Source organism: Vidua macroura, chromosome 3 (assembly GCF_024509145.1).
Source record: "Vidua macroura isolate BioBank_ID:100142 chromosome 3, ASM2450914v1, whole genome shotgun sequence".
Lineage (NCBI taxonomy): Eukaryota > Metazoa > Chordata > Aves > Passeriformes > Viduidae > Vidua > Vidua macroura.
Window position 1 is genome coordinate 27188315 of NC_071573.1, and position 19162 is coordinate 27207476.

The window sequence follows — 19162 nt, forward strand, 5'->3', positions numbered from 1 at the left end:
CTGAGCTACAGAGACAGACATGGAAAGGTTGCTGGCAACTTATGAAAATGCAGAGAGCTCCTCTCCCAGACCATGAGTTTCCCACACCCTTCTTTGTCGCTACCCAGACACTCTGGGCACTTCTAATTGCACTGAACACACACACAGGCTGGTGGGAGATACCTCATTATCCAGGCACAATTTACTAGAAACTTTACATAAGAGGTTTTCTAATGCATTTTTTAGTGAGACCAGAAGGACACATGAGCTCAGTGAAATTACTGCAGTACTCAGCAGCAGGAAAGGAAGAAAAATGTAATAAATTCAAATTCTTTGCCTCTTATCACTACATTCCCATCAGCTTGATTACAGTCCAGCTGCAACAAATCTTGAACTTAATTCTCTCCTCTTTCCTTGGAGAAAAAAGGGTAGTAGATGACCACTTGGGAAATTCACACACTGTTAACATGCCCAGACTTCTAGAATTTGAATGTTAAAAACAATTTAATAGCAAATCTGTAGAGTATACAGAAGCAGTAGGCACAGAATTTATGCAAACCTGGAATCTGGATTTCTTGGGGGAGTGGGGATAAGGTAGGAAGAAACAGGTCCTCAGGTTGTTGCTTTAAGAACACACAGAAGCAGGTAGATGAATACAGTATTATTAAATGTACTGCTTTTAGGTACTTGGGCTAGGTACTAGGCCAACTTTAGAATAAATCTGGGAAGCAGAAGAAAATTCTGACAGCGTTACTCCAGAATGTCTGCATCATCTGGTAAATTCTACTACTACGTAAAGCAAATTACTACAATGTATGTTTGGACAACATACATTTTATACCATGGGTGGTTCTTGAGAATCACATTCACCCAATAAAAATAATGTTAAACAAGCATTAGCACTGTCACCCTTTATCCCTTATGTTAATAAGTTCCAGCTTGAGGAAATGTTTTTGATTACAGAGGTCCTGTCCCCTTTGTTAGATCATGGCTGCATCCTCTCCAACAGCTGTTGACATTTTTTTCTCTGTAAAAAAAAATTAGTTTTGGAAGAGTTTTGTTTCTGCAGGGAAGAAAATGCAGCTTTGCAGAGGATTTTTTTGGTAATGGACATTTGGAACAGTGAAAGCTACCTGTGACAGATAAAGTCCATCAAGATGGTGAACATTTAGTGTTCATAAAGGAGGAAGGTGGAAAACCCCTAAATTCAAGGGAAAAAAATGCAAACAACCCAAAACCTAAAAAAGGAGACCCAGAAGGCCATGTCTTTGATTAAGGGCTCATTTTGTTCTGCTCTCTGTGAAAGAGCTGGTACTCCTTTCTCACAAGTGTAAAGCAAACCAATGCAACATCTTAGAAATCCTTAACACCTCCACCTCCTACACTGCTTCACCTAGAGCATACCTATGCCAACCGCTTTCAAAAAAGGTCACATTGAACAGAAAAGGAGACAGTGGTGTCGATGGGCTCTCAGTGCACAACCGCCCCTGAAAAACCACCCTACTTTTCTGAAGTTCTAGTAACTGATTCCGATTATCTAAGACAGAATGCATACTTTTGGGCCCTGCTGCTGCATCCTGATAGATCCACTCTGGACAGATCCTGATGGACCTCACTTGACTGCTAATCTCAGCTCACCATCCTGTAGCCTTGCTGAATGTTTAGTTCCTTTTCGCTGTTTCATTTTACTGATTCCGTGAGTTTTGTGGGAGCTTTTCTGGACAGCTCAAAGCACAGCATAAATAAATGCAACACAGCTTCAGTTCTTTAATGTTACAAAAAATCTCTCTCCAATGGCACAATCTCTTTACAGAAGAGGAGGAAACTGTGGATCTCTTGATCTTTTAATGTTTCCAATGCTACTGCTTATATAAAAGATAGGGTCCAGAGAGGGAACTGTGTGAATTTGGTTTGCTTGGGCAATAACAAAGACCACAAGCATAATTTTGAGAGAATGAATGTGCATTTCGCCAAACACTGGCAGATTTAATCACAGTCACTTTATATATATGTTGCAGAAATACACAAGTCCAAGCCACCTACTCTGGTGTCTCTAGAGAAGATCTCCCACTCAGAACTTGAGGTTTCAAAAAAGACTATCCCTATTCTTTAGCAGAACTAGAAATAGAAATGAAGAATTCTACTGCTGAGTTACTAAGTATTGCGAAATGACAGCTTTCACAGTAAAGTGGAAGTTTATATGTAAAACCTCTGTCTTAAAGGAAGAGAGGAAAGATTTTATATATACATGTATATATTATATATATTTAAAATTAGTGGATATGTCTGAATGAAGAGTCAGGAATTAATATTGTAAAGAGTCACGCATGCTGGTATAATATTGATTCCTCATTTGTCCATCAGCCTCACATGGAGAAGGAAAATCAAAAATATCACAAGGATATTTCTCTGCATTGTACAGATAATACTATACAGTACTTATACTCCCCAGTAATCCCTTATCATGGCATAGTCTGCCAAAATGGATTTGAAGGAATGAGCAGAATCCATTTCTACACCAGAACACAAAATAAATATTGCTTGCTCCAGGACTCCTTCAGAAAAATAATAATGAGCATTCTCACATCTCATTCAAGCACTCATCAATTCCTTGTGCTGCCTGACCATTTTAGTTTTAGAAGTGAAATGTAAGCACTAAGCAGAGCTATTTTTCCTGTATCAGAAATCCCAGTGATTAACCCTTAGAGCTGCTGCATGCAGGGAGAAAGGGAAAAATTACTTCACTGCAGAACTCAAAGTTTCATATTGCTTAGAGCACACACTCTAAGCACTGTTCTCTCTTTGGCTGAAATGAGAAGCACATATATCTGACTTCAGAAAACAGGAAGAAATAAAACTGCCAATTTTAAGCAATAACGTAACAACGAAGCAGCCTGAAAAGGAAAAAACAAAACCAGTAAAAAGATAGTAAATCCCTTTGTTCTAGTGGGATGAAAGAATATCACATTCCAATTTCAAATTATTTGTTTTCAACTGAGATCTTGATTCCTCACAAAGGAAAATTAGTATTTTCAAATGATTGAGGAAGAAATTCTCTGATGCTACAGGACTTTTTTTATTTATTAGGAATCATAAAGATTCCAGAAAATATTCTAAAATACAGATATTTTAGAAAGTAGCAGCACTACAAGCAAAGGGATTTAACAAGCACAGGACAGTTAGTGGCAAGAAACACAGCACTCACAGAGGATGAGCAGGGGTTGGCCACTTTTGGACTGCACGGTGGAGAGTAAGTCATCTTCACGAGAACGGGCATCTCGTCATCTGACACAGAGTTGGCAGACTTGTCTGTGACTGTGGCAGTGCTGGCAGAGGGCTGCGTGCTGGGCTCAGGTGACAGAAGCTTTACAGGGACAGACACTGGCATGACGATGGGCGCGAGGCCATCCACCTCTTTAGACAGCGGCTGCTGTGGTGGTTTCTCTCCTTCATCCTGCACAGACAATTAAAGGCTTTCAGCCCGAGTGAGGGAGCGCTGCTTCTGGATCAATGCACTACGCAACGTGTGCACCGTGGCTGAAAAGAAGTGGCCAGGTTACAAAACACACAACAGTGTTCCTTCCTGGGACTCTTTCTTTGCCTCAAATGAAGTCAGCAGGTTACTTGTGACTTCTGCATAGGATTCAGTCGTGGTGATAAATAATCACCTGAAGCATCTTTACCAGGTATCTTGCAGGAGGGGAGACAAACGTGTCTCTTTTTATCACTACAAACACAGAATTTTCCATCACCCAACTAAAAACAAAAACATAAACTCTGGAACTCTGGTAGCTCTTTGCCCTCCTATGGTATTCCCTGTTATGATAGAATTTCTAAAATATCAGGATAAAGACTGACTGACAGGGCAAGTTATTTTTATGCAGAACAACTCAAACACATTTTTGGTTTGGAATTTGTTGATACCTATTACAACTAAAACACTTTGGAAGAAAGCTGTCAAAGACTGAACAATTCTGCTCCTCCAGTTAAAGCCTGGGAAGGCCTCCAATAAATATTCCTTAGTCATCCAAGTAGTTCAAATGAAAATAAGGAAGACTTGATGTTCTTGGTATTTCTAATATAATAAACAAACATGAGGAGGAAAAAAATGAGACATTCCTGACGTGACTTGGTAGGGTGTTCTGTAATGTGCAGAGAAACAGAGAAGGACAAACACTAATCTGTCCTCCACCACTGCCTCTGTCTTCAAAACAAGACTTCTGGCCTACAAACTAACAGAATTATCTGCATTTCTACTTCCATGGGGTATGACATAACAAAACAGTGCTGAGAAGAACAAGTTTTGACAGCAAAGCAAAGCATGGCAAAGCAAGCAAACATCAACACAAAAGGACTGTGCCAAATACTGAAGTCAAATGGACTGCTACCTGTTTGAAGTTAGGAGATGCTCTTACTCCTCCATGTGACCTCATGTGACCATTTAGAGCAGGCAAACTCTTAAATTCCTTCAAGCATATTGAACACATTAGCTTGTTCTTCGCATCAGCTCTCTCAGGAAGTGTTTCTCTGTTCTGGCCACTATTTTCATTTTTTTAAAGCATGGAACAGAAGAAAAAACATTAGTTTGGCATGTTCCCTTTTTTGTGGAGGGAGCTTTTTTAATCAAGGAAGTTAATAAAATTTCACAGCTAGATGGTAATGAAGTCACAAGTAAGTACGTGGTGACTGCTGTGGAATACATGGCAAATCACCTAGATCAGCTGCTCCCAAGATGGGGAAAAGGGAAGTTTTGAGCAGGACATGCTCATCAATACAGAAGATCTGAGACCCATGAGATCTACCATGACAGACCTGCATTTCCCCACTTGTGACAGCAATTAACAAGTACTTGGACACATTGCCTCTAATTTATGGTAGGAAACCACTCTGACAGACACTTTGGTCCTTCAGAGGTGCAACCTTAAGAAACAAACAGAAGATCTCTGCTGCCAAAGATGCAAATCCAGACCATACAGCATCCCTTTTCTTATAAATGCAACACTGGAGCTCCCACGCTTTTGGTTTTCTTCCTTTTTCTTTTTTTTTAATATAAAGAAAGTATTTATTTGAGTCTATTGCTATGGGGGGGATGCTGGAAATCATACAAATTTAAAATCAGAAAGCACAAAACTAAAGGTGTTTCTAGAAGAGCAACAATTACTACATACCAAGACTGTTTGCTTTTCCCTGTAAATACAGATCTCCTTTGCATTTCTCATGTTTTATTACAAAGACAAAAAGAATCTTTTAAAAATACCTTTGTTCTGGGGACAGTGGCTGTAGTCTGCCATCTGACAGTTGCACCTGCTATCAAAACAGGAGAATGGAAAAGAGGGGGAAAAGTTGAGAAAATAATTTTTCAGAAAATATTGTGTAAATGAAGGTACTCACAGCATTAAGTCTGCATTTTACATACAATGTTACTACTATTAAAAAGCCTCTGAGTTGAGAGTCAGACATCAAATCTGCCCCTGTGAGCACTGCTAGTTCAAGTCTTCTTCACTCACCTGCTGTTTGAAGCCTTTGTTTGATCCAGAAGCACTACTTTTGGAAACCGAGTTGACTAACTGCTCCTGAAAAACTGAGCTTGCAGTGTTGAAAAATTAGCAAGAAGGCTTGGTCTAACTGGGTCCCTCCTTCCCAGAAATCGAGGCAGAACTTCCCAATGCCTCTCACAGGAAAGCACCAGCCTCGCAGCAACAGTTCTGTGCTGCAGCCAGCCTGGCCCAAAGCCAACCCTGAGCTGTAGACCAAAGTTTGGTACTGAAGTTTCCCAATAGTTCCCTATCCCAGAGATGCCCACAGCTCACATCCTAACCTTCTGCCTCTGCCCAAACTGTTTAATTTCCACACTTTGCTTCTCTTCTGCAAACAAATCTGGCTGGGCATGGATCTAAAATACCACCTACCTGAGGCCACGTGGTGCTGGGAGAGTCTTGCTGAGAGCTTTTGTTGTTCAGATGAATTCCCGAGGGTGGCAAAAGAGTTCGATGAGGGACAGCATTACCTACAGAATTAATCTCCTGCCGCGTGGGATCCTCAGCGGTGTCTGGCGGAGTGAGGCCAATGTGGGAGTTCAGGGACGGCACTCTGCTCTCACTCAGGTACTGCTTCTGCTGATCTTGCTGCTGCTGCTGCAGTAAACTCTGGGGGTACAAGTGCCTGTACTGTTCGTGGGGATCTTGGAAGCAATACTGAGGCACTGCTCCCAACTGGATAAGCTGCACAGGATGACCGGGATCCTGAGAGTACTGGTGTGGCTCATGCATAGTCTTTGGATCGGGTTCCCTGTGATACGGAGGAAGTGGCAATTGCATCTGCTGCTGCTGTAACTGCTGCATGACAGGTTGTGTTTGGTAATACTGAGCGATCTGCACTGGACACTGCCGCTGCTGCCGAGCTGGAGGCTGCTGCTGGATCTCCTGGATCGAGAGCCGCTGGTGTCCCTGCTGGGGCTGAGCGTAGTACTGAGGCTGCTGCAAGTGCTGCATCTGTTGCGGTAGGAGCTGCTGGGACTGCATTTGCGGAACATGTGCCTGTCCCTGCTGGAACGCAGAATGCATCTGCATCTGTGATAAGTGCTGCTGGTAGTCGTAGTACAACTGTTGGTGCTGCATGACTTGCATTTGTTGCTTTTGCTGTGTGCTTGCAAAATTCTGGTGTGTTTGCTGTGGCACTGGTTGGTATCTTTGTATGGTGGAAGCTACGGATTGTTGCTCAACCGCCGGCTTCTGAGACAGCAGCTGCCTGAGCGCACTGTCACCGGAATTATCCACCATCGAAGACTCGGTGTGCAGAACCTGAGCCATGTTGTTGACTTGAATTCTCAGATTTTGGTTAGCAAATACTTGTGTAAAGGAGTCCAATTTGTGCAGGACCCCACTGGTAATTTTTTGCGATCGGTTTTCACTGGGTTGCGGGTAAGAATATTGGTATCCGTCATGGGACTCCCCCTGCCCGAGGGGGCTCCACATTGCGCTTTGATTATTCAAACTGTTCCTCGCTGGGACATGGTTACCTGAGCCAGAATGTGTCCAACTGGTTTGTCTAGATGTATCCATCGACCCAAGACTTTTTGAACCTACAGGCAAAGCTATACCGTCCCTTGAATCTTGAGGAAATGGAGGGGAGAGGGGGGACGCCTGAGGAGCATCCATAACAGATGTCCCATAGCTATGATTTAGAGATGGAAGGGAGTTCATTTGGTGTTGTTCGTAGTACAAGTTCTCATTGTTGTTGGCAGTATGATTAGTTTTATACAATTGCTGGTCCCCCATTTTTGGTCACTTCTGTTCCAAACTTACAGGCACACAAACCATTGAAATCTCTATGAACCCTGAGATAGCTGAGTGAGGGGAAGGGAGGGAAGGGGAGAAGAAGCTAGAATTACTTATAATTCAGCATGTCCATGTGCATCACAAGGACTAAAATTTCCTCCAGTCTGTCAGTAATTCCAACCTCAGACTTGATGTTGTTTCACATCTTCAATGAATGGACCACAACACAAATCCTACACAGATCAGTAAGTTTAGTATGCCAAGCACCTGCAGAGTAAGAGAAAGACAAGGTAAGTGCTGGCTCTTTCCATAAACTGTTATTGTTATTGCCTCAAAGGAAACTGTAAAATCTTCTCATTTGAAATACATAATCAGATGCAAAATTGTAGCAGCTGGGCTATTTCAGAGCAGTTAAGATTACTTCATCTCATCCTATTATCCTGCCTCTCCTCTAGTGCTCCGATAAAATCATTCTGCCAAACCAATAACAGCTTATTCTTCAAAACTGTCTTTTCCCATAAAGAATATAAACATTCAAGCAGTTTTAGTCAGCCATATACTGTGCTTCATGACTAGTTTTAGTCAGACAGCTGACTATCAAGGCAAGTCACAGACTCACAAAACCACAGAATGGTCGGGGTTGGAGGTAACCTCTGCAGATCATCTCTGCAAACCCCTTCTAAAGCAGGTTCACCTGTGCACATCTCTAAAGGAGGAGACTCCATAGCCTCTCTGTGCAGCCTGTTCCAGTGCTCTGACACCCTCAAAGTAAGGATGGATGGATCATATTTAGATGGAACTTCTGTGTTTCAGTTTGTACCCACTGCCCCTTGTTCTGTTGCTGGGCACCAATGAAAAGAACCTGCTTCTATCCTCTTGACACCTGCCCTTAAGATATTTCTATGCACTGATAAAATACCGTTTTCTCTTCTCCAGGCCAATCAGCCTCTCTCTCCTCATAAGAGATGTTCCAGTCCCTTTATCACCTCCACAACCCTCTACTAAACTCTTTCTAGTAGTTCTATGCCTTTATTGAACTAGAGAGCCCAGAATTGGACACAGCACTTCAGATGAGGCCCCATTAGGGCAAAATAGAGCCAGGATCACCTCTCTTGACCTGCTGGCAATGGTCCTCCTCGTGCTCCCCTGGATACCTTTGGCCTCCTTGACATTAAGGGCACTGCTGGCTCATGGACAGCTCATTGTAAACCCGGACTCCCAGGTCATTCTCCACAGAGCTGCTTTCCAGCAGCTGAGCACCCTGTGTTGTTTTAGGGGGTTATTCTTCCACAGGTGCTGCACCCTGCACCTGCCCTCATGGAACTTCATTAAGATCTCTCCACTCAACTCTCCAGCCTGTGCAGCTCTTGCTGAATAGCTACCCAAGCTTCTGACAAATCAGACACTCCTCCCAGCTCTGTATCAGGAACAAACTTGCTGAGAGTACATTCTGTCCCTTCATCCAGATCAGTGAGAAATAAGTTGAACAAGGCTGGACCCAGTATTGGCCCCTAGGGAACACCACTAGCAATGGGCCTGCAGTCAGACTCTGCACCACTGCCCACAAGTCTGAGACCATCCCAGCCAGTTCTCAATCCACCTCACTCATATAACCCACACTTCCTGAGCTTACCTATGAGGATGCTATAGGAGACAGTGTCAAAAGCCTTGCTGAAGTCAAGGCAGGCACTGCTCTCCCCTCATCTACTGTCACAGCCAGATATTCCATCACAGAAGTCTATCAGATAGCTCAAGGTATTATTTCTCCTTGGTGAATCCGTGTTGACTACTCCTGATAACCTTCTTTTCCTCCACACCCTTAGAGCTGACATCCAGGATGAGCTGTTCCGTCACCTTTCCAGGGATGCAGATGAGGTTGACTGACCTGGAGTACATCTGCTAAGACCAAACCAGTCAATTGAAATCTTTTCTGACCAGTCACCTTACATCAGGAATGCTGAACTCCGACTTCTGTTCTACCTTCTCATCCCTCCTTCTTTGTGTTGCATTATTTTAACAGACAAATTTATACTGAATGCAGCCTTTTATAAATTTTACTGTATAAACTGTAACTCAAATAATGTTTTACAGATGTCTGTACTGTTTTTGAAGAATAAAAAATACATAACCACATGATAGGATTGTTTTACTACTCCACAATATGAAGCAATCACTGTGTCTACAGTCACACATATGCACAGAGGTACAAAATGCTTATGCACTCATAAATACATTTTAAAATAAAAGCAGATCCTGAACTTGAACAAGAACACAGAAATATTAAACCTAAACCTTAACTCTGCCTCCTTCATATCTGATTTTCTAAATGCAGTGCTCTCCAACAAAGACTCCTGCACACTGATGTCCTTACCTTTCTAACCTTAGAAGAATCCTCCAGCTATGTGGATGAATGTGAAGTCATCGATGGAGAAAATTTTAACCATTGACGGATGCATATTAAGGAGAGTTTGTGCTAGCAACAGCAAATAAGGGTAATACATAGCTGCAGGCAGAAAAAAACCTTTTCCCTTTTAGCATAATGTATAAGAGAAACCCATAGCTCCCAATGAAGAGCGTTTGCAGTGTGTATAGTTTTTGTGTAAACCATCTGCAACCATTAGTATGTAACATCTTCACGTGACAAATAATAGCTGAGAATAATTGCAAGTTTATTTTCCCTTTCCAGAAATATACATTGCTTCACAGTTTCTCTGAACACACTCCCTTTCAGATTTTTGCAGATGAACAACTAAAAAGATAGGAGTCAACAATGAATAGTCAGGCTGCCAACAGGGTTTTTCATCCATGACCCAACTTTAAAGATTTCCTACTAAAAATTATGAAGGGAAACTAAACAAACCCTCCACAAAACATTAAAAGGGCATAAAAATAAACACTGTATGGTGCTTCACACTGAAAGTCCATCAACGTTTAGAGGAAGAGAGGGAATGTGCATCTCCTTTTATGCCTGCCAAGTTTAGGAAGCTCAGTCAAGATGCTCAGAACACATCTTCCCATAAAAACAGTACTACTGGATCTATAGGTACACCTTTTGCATAGGAGCTATGTCCCATTTCACCTATTAACAGAGCTGCTCCTTGAGTTTGGTCCTCCTTTTGTTGCCTCTGAAGTGACAAGTATTAGTCAAAGGACAAGAAACAATACAAACCAGTGAGGGAGAACAAATGTCTCCAGGAAACAATTAAAACACCACAAGAATTCCAGGAGTAAGGACAGTAAGAGACTTAAGGTAGCAAATAGCCTGATTTCATTACAAAAATATATCAAGGGGCTAACCAAGCCCCTGAGCCCTTCTCTTCCCACAGGCAGGAGCACCATGGTGGCAGATGCTGTGGACTGCACCAGCAACCATAGCTAATGCTGTAGTCACCACAGAAAGTGCTGTCCCTTAGGCATGTGCCAAATTCCACTTACTGCACCCTTTCACCTGGGGGTTACCTGTCACAGGTCGCAGGACACTGGAAAGCAGTCAAGAGGTTTTATATCTGTGGCATTAGCACAGACACCTTTCTTTCCCCCTCTCAGAATAATAATTAAAAAAAAAAAAAGTTCATTAACATTTCCTCTCCAGCAGCTCTAGCATCCTCAACTCAGCTCTGGTGTGAGAGGTGGGACATGCTGCTGTCAGGTAGGTTATGGAGTTATCATCAGAGTCATACAGAAATGTACATTTGTAAAAAGCTTAAAAAAATATAAGAGGATATTACATTAAAATACCAATCAAGTCACAAAAGGACTGAAAAGTTCAGTCACTGTGAGAATCACATTTGAAAAAAATTGCATTGTTTTCAAACATCCATCTTCCCTCCCCCAAAATAAAAATAAAAGAAAGATGAAAACATTCCTTTCAAAGGCATCATTGATCTGTAGAGAAAAAAATGCAAATGTTTAAAAGCATTGTTATCCTACCTTCAGGTAACAGAAAAAAAACCAGATACGCACATTGATAAAAGCATAATCAGTAATCAACCAGTCCCTTAGATACCAAATGTTTTTTTAGTACTTGAACTAAAGGCTTAAACTCAAGGGCTTGATGCTGTATACACAGCATTTGCTATCAGCTTTAACAAAATCCTAACAGTATACATTCCTTGTCAGATTAAAACCAGAGTCTATCACAACATCATTAAGGCTCAGGGTCACCAAAGTTAGTCTCTGGCCAACTGAGAAACCATTAGCAGCATACTGAATGATTTCCATTTAAGAGAAAGGAAAAAAAGGGTGCTTTTTCTCCTTTGTGTTTAGCACTGGTGCCTAAACATCCATCACTGCCATTTATCACAACAGCTCTGACTACTAAATGGTTAAACTGAACAACTGAACTAGTAGGAGTTAAAAGCAACAACAGTTCTGCAGTTCTGTGTTTCTTCTCTTCCTAACAGTCATTTATGCTACTTAACCTATTACATTTCTGACATTACAGATACATCCCAATTATGCAATCATTACAAAGAAGCATGAAAACAAATGCCAACAGACAGAAACATTTCTGTAGGCTGCCTAGAAAAAGAAATACTCTTCTTAAATTTATGGATGAAATCTGGACTCATGCTAATGGTAGTTCAATTGATTTCACAAGAGACAAGGGTTTGCTCCAATTCTTTTCTCATCATTTCGACAAGGTCCCCTGCAACTTGCACAGCTCCATTCTCCAGACTGAAAGCCAGGGGCCCACCAAGCTGGCTGAAATGCCTTTACACACTCCAGCTGTCTCCCTCTTCAAACACAAGTAACTGAAAGGCAGTACAAATAGGCTCTCCTGGAAGCATGCCATAATTCTGGTAAACTTGAAGTGGGAAGAAAATAATCAGTCTTCAGTAAAGGTGATCCAATTTTTCTCCTTTGTAAACTGTATCACCATAGAGTCAGAAGCAGCTGTGGGGCTCCCAGCACAGGAAGGACATGGACCTGTTTGAGTGAATCAAGAGGAGGCAACCAAGATGGTTAAAGGGATGGAGCACCTCTCCTGTGAGGAAATGCTGAGAGAATTGGGATTGTTCAGCCTGGAGAAGAGAAGGCTTCAGAATGTTCTAATTGTGGCCTTCCAGTACCTGAAAGGATTCTACAAGAATGATGGAGAGGCACTTTTTATGAGAGCCTGTGACAAGGGGGCTGGATTCAAATTAAAGTGACAGGACAAGGGAGAATGGATTCAAATTAAAGAGACTAGTTTTAGATTATATACTAGGAAGAAATTCTTTACTGTGAGAGTGATGAGGCACTGGAACAAATTGTCCAGAGAAGTTTTGGATGTCTCATCCCTAGAAGTGTGTAAGGCCAGGTTGGATGGCATTCTGAGCAGCCTGGTCTAGTGGAAGGTGTCCCTGCTGACAGCAGGGGGGTTGAAATTAGATGGCCTTTAAGATCTCTTCCAATCCAAGCCATTCTATAAACTTAGAGAAGACAACAGGCAGTGAAATACTAAGAAGATGATAGTTCTATAAAATAAACACTTCTGGTTCCATCACACACCACAGAAGCCAAAACCCGCAGAATTTTTCAGCTCGAGTAAAATTACAGATCAAATGACAGTCACACAATTGAACTGCTTGAATTCACATGAATTCCAGAACAAGACATCCACTACAAAAAAGTCGATGCATAAAAGTTGGGCTGGGTGTGTGCTGTAAAACCAGGGCTGAATGTCAGCCAGAGCCAGTTTCAGAACTGAGTTAATGGAGAGGGATGACAAAAGACTGTACGAGAGCAAATGCTGAAGGAAGCAGACTCACTAAAAGTTATTACACTCACTGTAATAGTCTCAGACTCACTGTACAGTTATTACAGCTCTAATCTAACCCATCTCAGTAGGCTGCATGGCTGTGTATCAAAAGGGAATTGGATCCTACAGTTTGTCCAACTTATTTCAAGTTTTTCAGCTGTCTCTTTAAGCTAAAAATCTACATGCTTTTATAGATTAATTACTAGCTAGCCTGAAAAAAAAGAAGACTGGATAAGATGGCAAAAAAGCTCACATCCCTCCATGTTCAACCAGCTTTTGCAGGACAGAGTATCTGTAGCCACTCACAAGTGGCAGCATCAGCAGATACTCATTTGCTGAGCACCAACCCTCCTCGTGTCCCTCCCTCCCTCTGGGATGGTAAAATGTCTGTTAAAGCAAAGTTAACCACCCTTAGCAGCCTAAACTGTGTTTTGTAACAACTAAGGCCTGCTCAGAAATGTGTCATTGCTGTGTGTCCTCGTGTTTTAATTGTGCATGACCACCCCACAGTCACACAGGCTGACAGGGCTCTCTTGAGTGACTGTCTTTCTGCCACTGGAATATAAGCTTCATTCTTAACTTCAGGCAATATGAAAGCCAAAATCAAGTTCTCCTTTCCCTTCTTTCACTTAATTTTTCCTCCTACTTAGCTTCCATAGAAACAAACCAGTGTTCCTCTTATTCATTTTTTAGACTTTTTCATGGGAATGTTTTTATTGACCTGTTTTGTTATTCAGAACTGTCAGATCTCCTGCCAAGCTAGTCCTAAACCAAGACAGCCATCATTCACATCATCTTGCTCTCCGATTTCCTTTAGGACACACACAGGAATAAACAGTAGTTCCTTCCCTGACAGCCTGCATTCTGCTCACACCAGTGCTACCGGCAGCCCAGCCACAGGCTGACCATAACCCAGCCTTGAAGCTGGGCACTGATAGGCACGGTTTTCAGCTGGCCACTATACCACTGTGACCCCACCCAGAGGAGCAGCTTTGAAAAGTAAGGGAGTGCTGCCCAAGAACAGAGCCACCTGCACTGCATGCACACAGCTCTCAGGTGCGAAGCTGGCGCTGCCCCTAGGTCTTCAGACCAGAGTAAGGTTGGAAGGCTGAGAGGCACAGAATTAGGAGCGTAAGAGTGGCATGTTTCAGAGACCCCTGTGCTCTTGTGCCCTGTTTAGATACCAGGTTTGCCCTCATAACTTATTATGCAACCAGAGTTCAAGCCCCTGCTCCCTTTTTTTTTTTTTTTTTCTTGGCAAAGAATATAAGCCTGTGAAAAAATCAGCACAGTAGTCAAAGAGAATGAATAATTTCCAATGACAGGGAAAGTGGTTGGGTGAGCCACCAGAGAGGAAAAGGGAAAGAGAGGTGAGATGATAACTCAAATACCTACATTTTTTTTTTTTTAAGTATCTATAGAAATCCTGAAGACATCTGATATAGCAATAAAGAGAGGCAGAGACTGAAAATAAGGGTCAGAAGCTATCAGGCTCATGGCTATTTCGGTTAGAATAAACATTGAAGTAGCAATACGGATTTCAAGGACCAAAAATTTTCTACAGCTACCTCAAGGACAAATGTTTTTAGGGATGAAAACCTTTTCATCCCAATCCAGGATACAATTGCTCCTATGGTTTCTGCTGCAATTCAGTTTTGTCTGGTTTTGAATGGCAGAGATCTCAAACCCACGCCCATATCTGCATTCAAACCCAGAGGCTGACGTTCTTAGGCAAAACCAACAACAAAAAACCCACTTCAGTATATGAGAAAGTATGCAAATAGAGGAATTACAAAAGGGAAGAGGATTGAAAGGAAGCAAAATATTTAGTAGACTGATTTTTATAGCAAGCATAGTAAGAAAGCGATATACTCTTAAAATGGAAATGGAAAAACAGATAAGCTGCTTTTTAATATTAATGCTGGTAGTTCTTCAACAGTTGCACAAATCCTTCAAAAATTATCATTCTCTTTGCAGCTAAGCTTCTGCAGTGCAGTTGGAAAGGCTGCTGAGTCTCATGTGGCTGCTCATTTAAGCTGTTCCCATTTCCACTCTTAAGAGAGACTAGAATGTCCTAATTCAGTTTAATAAAAAACACATTGGACTTGGGGGAGGGGAGAACAACGATGGCACTGAGAGAACCGAGCAATTTCTCTACTTCAGTGAAGGTTAAAAAAAGGCAGCAAAAAAAAAAAAAAAAAAACAAAAAACCAAGAAAAAAACCCAACACCAAACCCAACTAACCCAACAGGAAAAACAACAGTTGATCATCTCAGGAAAGTCTCTAGAAAAGGAGGAGAAGAAAGGAGGAAGACAAACAGAAACATCTTCCTCTTGTTTTGATCTGTGTAAAAAATGCATTCTAAGGCACTAGTAATTTAATGAAAATGTTTTTTCCCCCAAACTAGTAGAATTCTGGTTATTCAAAAAGAGAATGCTGATTTCTAAATAAAGCCATTAACTGAATTTAGTTTAAGGAAGATACAATTTCGTTGAGTCCAAAAGAAATAAAGAAGGTTGCTTCAACAAATCTGATTATCTTTGCTGTTGGTGAATTGTTTCAAGGTACTCTGAAGGGTTTGGAGAACTGCAACAGAAGCAGGTATCATATTGCTCCATAAAATTGGCAAACATAAAATTATGTGATCTCCTCACAATACTGATTAGAAATAAAAATAAAATCCAAGCCTTGACTTAAGGCCAGAAGGGCACTTGAATTGCATATTCCATGACTAAGCGACTAAAAAGAATACCAAAGACAGCACTAACTAAAGGCGCTACTGTGACAAACACAGCAGTTTTATTTTTTTTATTTGCTGATACTTTACTGCATATTAGATCAAGTGAAAGTTGATTTGAAGTCTCTTCAGCCAACCTGGGCTTACTGACTGACTGCTAGGTTGAGACAAATTGTTGTCCCTTCTGCCGAGTCCTACATCAAGGGCAATACTCTCAAACGCTCCCTGGAAAGTAAACATGTCCTAACATCAAAATTGTCTTCGGGTTCATATTTTAGTTTACTTCTATTACTGAACTGACCCACTTGTTATTCCCCAGCAAGATCCTGTTCTGCAAACATGAAATGAACTTAGGACAGAGAGGTCAGACCTCATACAGTTACTGTATGTGGCTACATTACAACCTCTGATCACTGCTGTTGATTTGGGGGAGAGGGGGAAATTTTCAAACATTAATCCATCAGCTACTGCTGTGACCACAGCCACGATAAGCCTCCAAGTTTAGTTTAAGGTGAGCACCCTTGTAATGCACTTAAGCAGTTTCTTCCTGACCTCTGTAGTGTTTACTCTCTGCAGAGTGCAATGCGACTGCCTTTTTCTGTAACTGGAAATGCTTCAAAACAGTCAAAGAACATATGCTAGGATTTGCAAAAACAGGCAAGGAGGAAACATCCTGAGAGAGATAAACAATCAAAAAAATCAAGCACAAGTAGTAGTATATAGGAAAATAGCATACGGCTAAGCTTTCAGTGGGGAGGGAACAGCTATTTTGAGCCCAGTGTCTCCCCCAAAGGAGAGAGTTTTGAGAAATGCAGCTGCAGGACCCTCTGGAAAGTCCATCCCTCTAAAATATGCCATGCTGGTGCCTAGCAATGGAGCCAAGTCAAATCCAATGGCTAAAAAAACCTGACCACCATGGTTGCTGCTTCTTTTTTTCTTAAGTTAATGTCCTTTTGCTTGTATGAGACAATATAGCCAAAGTAGTTCTTTAAGATATGTGTGTATACCTCTTATGTCATACATACTGTGGAACACAAAGTAATATTCTACCAGATACACAGCCAACACACAACTAACCAGATCTGAGAAGTCCATGAATAAACTCACAGGGACTCAGAAGCCCAAAACTGTCAAGACAGTTTTTGAAAAACTGTCAAAAGGCACTGAAACTTATTAAACAAGACAGCCTTCGAAAAACTGGACATATGATGCTCTGACATTACCTGATTTTTGAGGATTTGTGAGATTCTTGTATCTTCTTGTGCTGTCTTTGCCATAACATTTCATGCTGCTTTCATTCTGTGATCTCAAAGTGACGTATCTAAACAAAACAAAAGAATGGAAATTAGATTTTCCCCACATGTGACTATCTCCCAGCACCAGCTTGCTCCGAAGCATGAGCAGATTTGTGACAATGAGCTTCCTATTGCAACACAACAAAAAACAAACTTCTATTCAATATAGTATCTCCAGGTGACTCTATCTTTTAAGTCACTATGGCAGAGGGCAACTATCAGCACTCCAACTCCTTTCAACCAAGAACCCCTTTCCCTTATTGATTGTGAAAGACTGCTTCGTTGTCAAATCTCTGGGATGGATACATCCACAGCCCTTCAAATTACAGACTGAAATACAAGTAAGTGAATCTTTTATTCTTAGTCAACTTGGCGCCTACTGCAAAATGAGGAATGGGTTATGTTGATGCAATAAATAAAACATCTTGCCTCTATTGCAGGGACCATAAAGATTTCATAGCACCTCATGCTGCTTTGACAGAACCCAAAGGGAGAGAGAATGCTCTCCCTGAGAGGAGGGAGATTTGCTGGCCCAGAGCTTGCAACCTACATGACAAGTATCACACAAACAAGTGCAGGTACAGCAACCAGGAAGGGAGGGATTAATGAAAGTCAAAGATGTGGGAGATACAATCAGGCTGTCACCCAGTGCAGAAGAGGTATCTAGACAAGGCATCTTAAATTACCTAAATGAAAACAACACATATGTTTTTGTCAATGCTGCTGCCTGGATGGCTTTGAGGGAAGGCCCTCAGCACCTGAGGGTGGTAAGAACGTTGGCTGAAATCACTGCGAGGCTACTCTACATGATCTTTGAGAAGTCAAGGGGATTGGGGGACATCCCAAAAGAAGGTGGCTAATGCCACCCTATCCACAAGAAGAGCTTAAAGAGGGACCTGAGAAAGTATAGGCCTGTCAGCCATACTTAAGTCAGCCATACTTCAGTCCCTGGAGAAAGTTTCAGAACAAATCCTGCAGGGGGTTATCACAAATCAGATGAAGCATGTGACTGGGAAAAGCCAGCATGGATTCACCAAGGGCAAAGTGATACAAGTGCAAACCGCCAACGCTGAGCCCACTTTTGTTTAATACATTCATAAGTGCTCTGGAAGACAGAGTCAATGTACCCTGATAAGGTTTGCCAATGATACCAAGCTAAATGGGGCAGCACACACTTCAGCAGGTAGAGGCACCTGAAGAGGCTGGAAGAGTGGGGTAACAAGGATCTTACAGAGTAAAACAAAAACATGCAAGGTCTTCTGGACTGGACCAGATGGTCCTTGAGGTGCCTTCCGGTATTCTGTGATTCTGTGAAATAGGCCTGGAAACTTGGGGTGCAATTCACAGCTCACTGATATCAGTGGAAAACATTTTATCTGCATTGAGTTCTGCTGGGGTTTGGAAAGTCACTCCAAGCTTAAGAAGAAAATGTAGAAATGATCACAGATAACCTCAACATTTACTTCCTCTCACTGTCATGCTACATTCACTTTTTAAAATTTTTCTTTTAAAATCTCTGATAATGGGTCCTAAGTACTGTGATGCTGCCACATACAGCAAGAAGTCCAGGAGATCCTTGCACAGAACAAGTGCCCTCCCTTAGTCATCCAGCAAGGTGGGGGAGAAGAACACAAGCAACTCCCTTGTCCTGCCCAGCACCAGTCTCTGCTTCCCCCTCCATCCACCCCTGCAAGCCCACAGAAAACAGCAGAGCACAATCCAGACATCAACCCACCAAAGCATGCACCATGAGAAACAGCAGAGCCCTCACAAAGCCTGACCTGCCTAAAATGTCTTTCTTTAAGAGAACACCTCAGTTGATGGTCAGTGCTGGTAGCACCACATGGATTTTCTTGGATCTAAGTTGGTTTTTGATTACAACATTATCATGTTGAGCCCCAGTAACTAAAACCTGTGTGCACCCATGTCTTGCAAGAAACGTGAGCCCAAATTCATAAATTCATCACCCACTTGCATCCTGTCTGCTCACAACTTTTCTAAGCAAGTCCATGAATCTTTGTTGGAAAAAGGTTTTAATAAACTCACCTCTACTTAATGCTTTATCTGACTTGGTTTTCACACTGCTATTTAAACACCTCTAGGTTTATAAAAGGTATAGTGAATCTTATA

At 41.8% G+C, this 19162-nt stretch overlaps 1 protein-coding gene across 4 annotated transcripts in view; it reads right to left on the reverse strand.

Moving 5' to 3' along the window:
* Positions 1 to 19162, reverse strand: part of TRERF1 (transcriptional regulating factor 1) — a 99872-nt gene that overhangs the window by 14000 nt on the left and 66710 nt on the right. Inside the window, exons 3-7 of one of the 4 annotated variants that reach the window (XM_053973214.1) lie at positions 16961 to 17058; positions 5889 to 7523; positions 5237 to 5283; positions 4368 to 4518; positions 3185 to 3433 (exon numbers count right to left, since the gene is read on the reverse strand). In XM_053973214.1, coding sequence (XP_053829189.1) covers positions 3185 to 3433; positions 4368 to 4518; positions 5237 to 5283; positions 5889 to 7256 — 1815 coding nt within the window. In that variant the 5' untranslated portion in view covers positions 7257 to 7523; positions 16961 to 17058. Of the gene's footprint in view, positions 1 to 3184; positions 3434 to 4367; positions 4519 to 5236; positions 5287 to 5888; positions 7524 to 16960; positions 17059 to 19162 lie in introns of all 4 variants that reach the window. The other 3 variants (XM_053973213.1, XM_053973216.1, XM_053973215.1) reach the window with 3 other exon arrangements.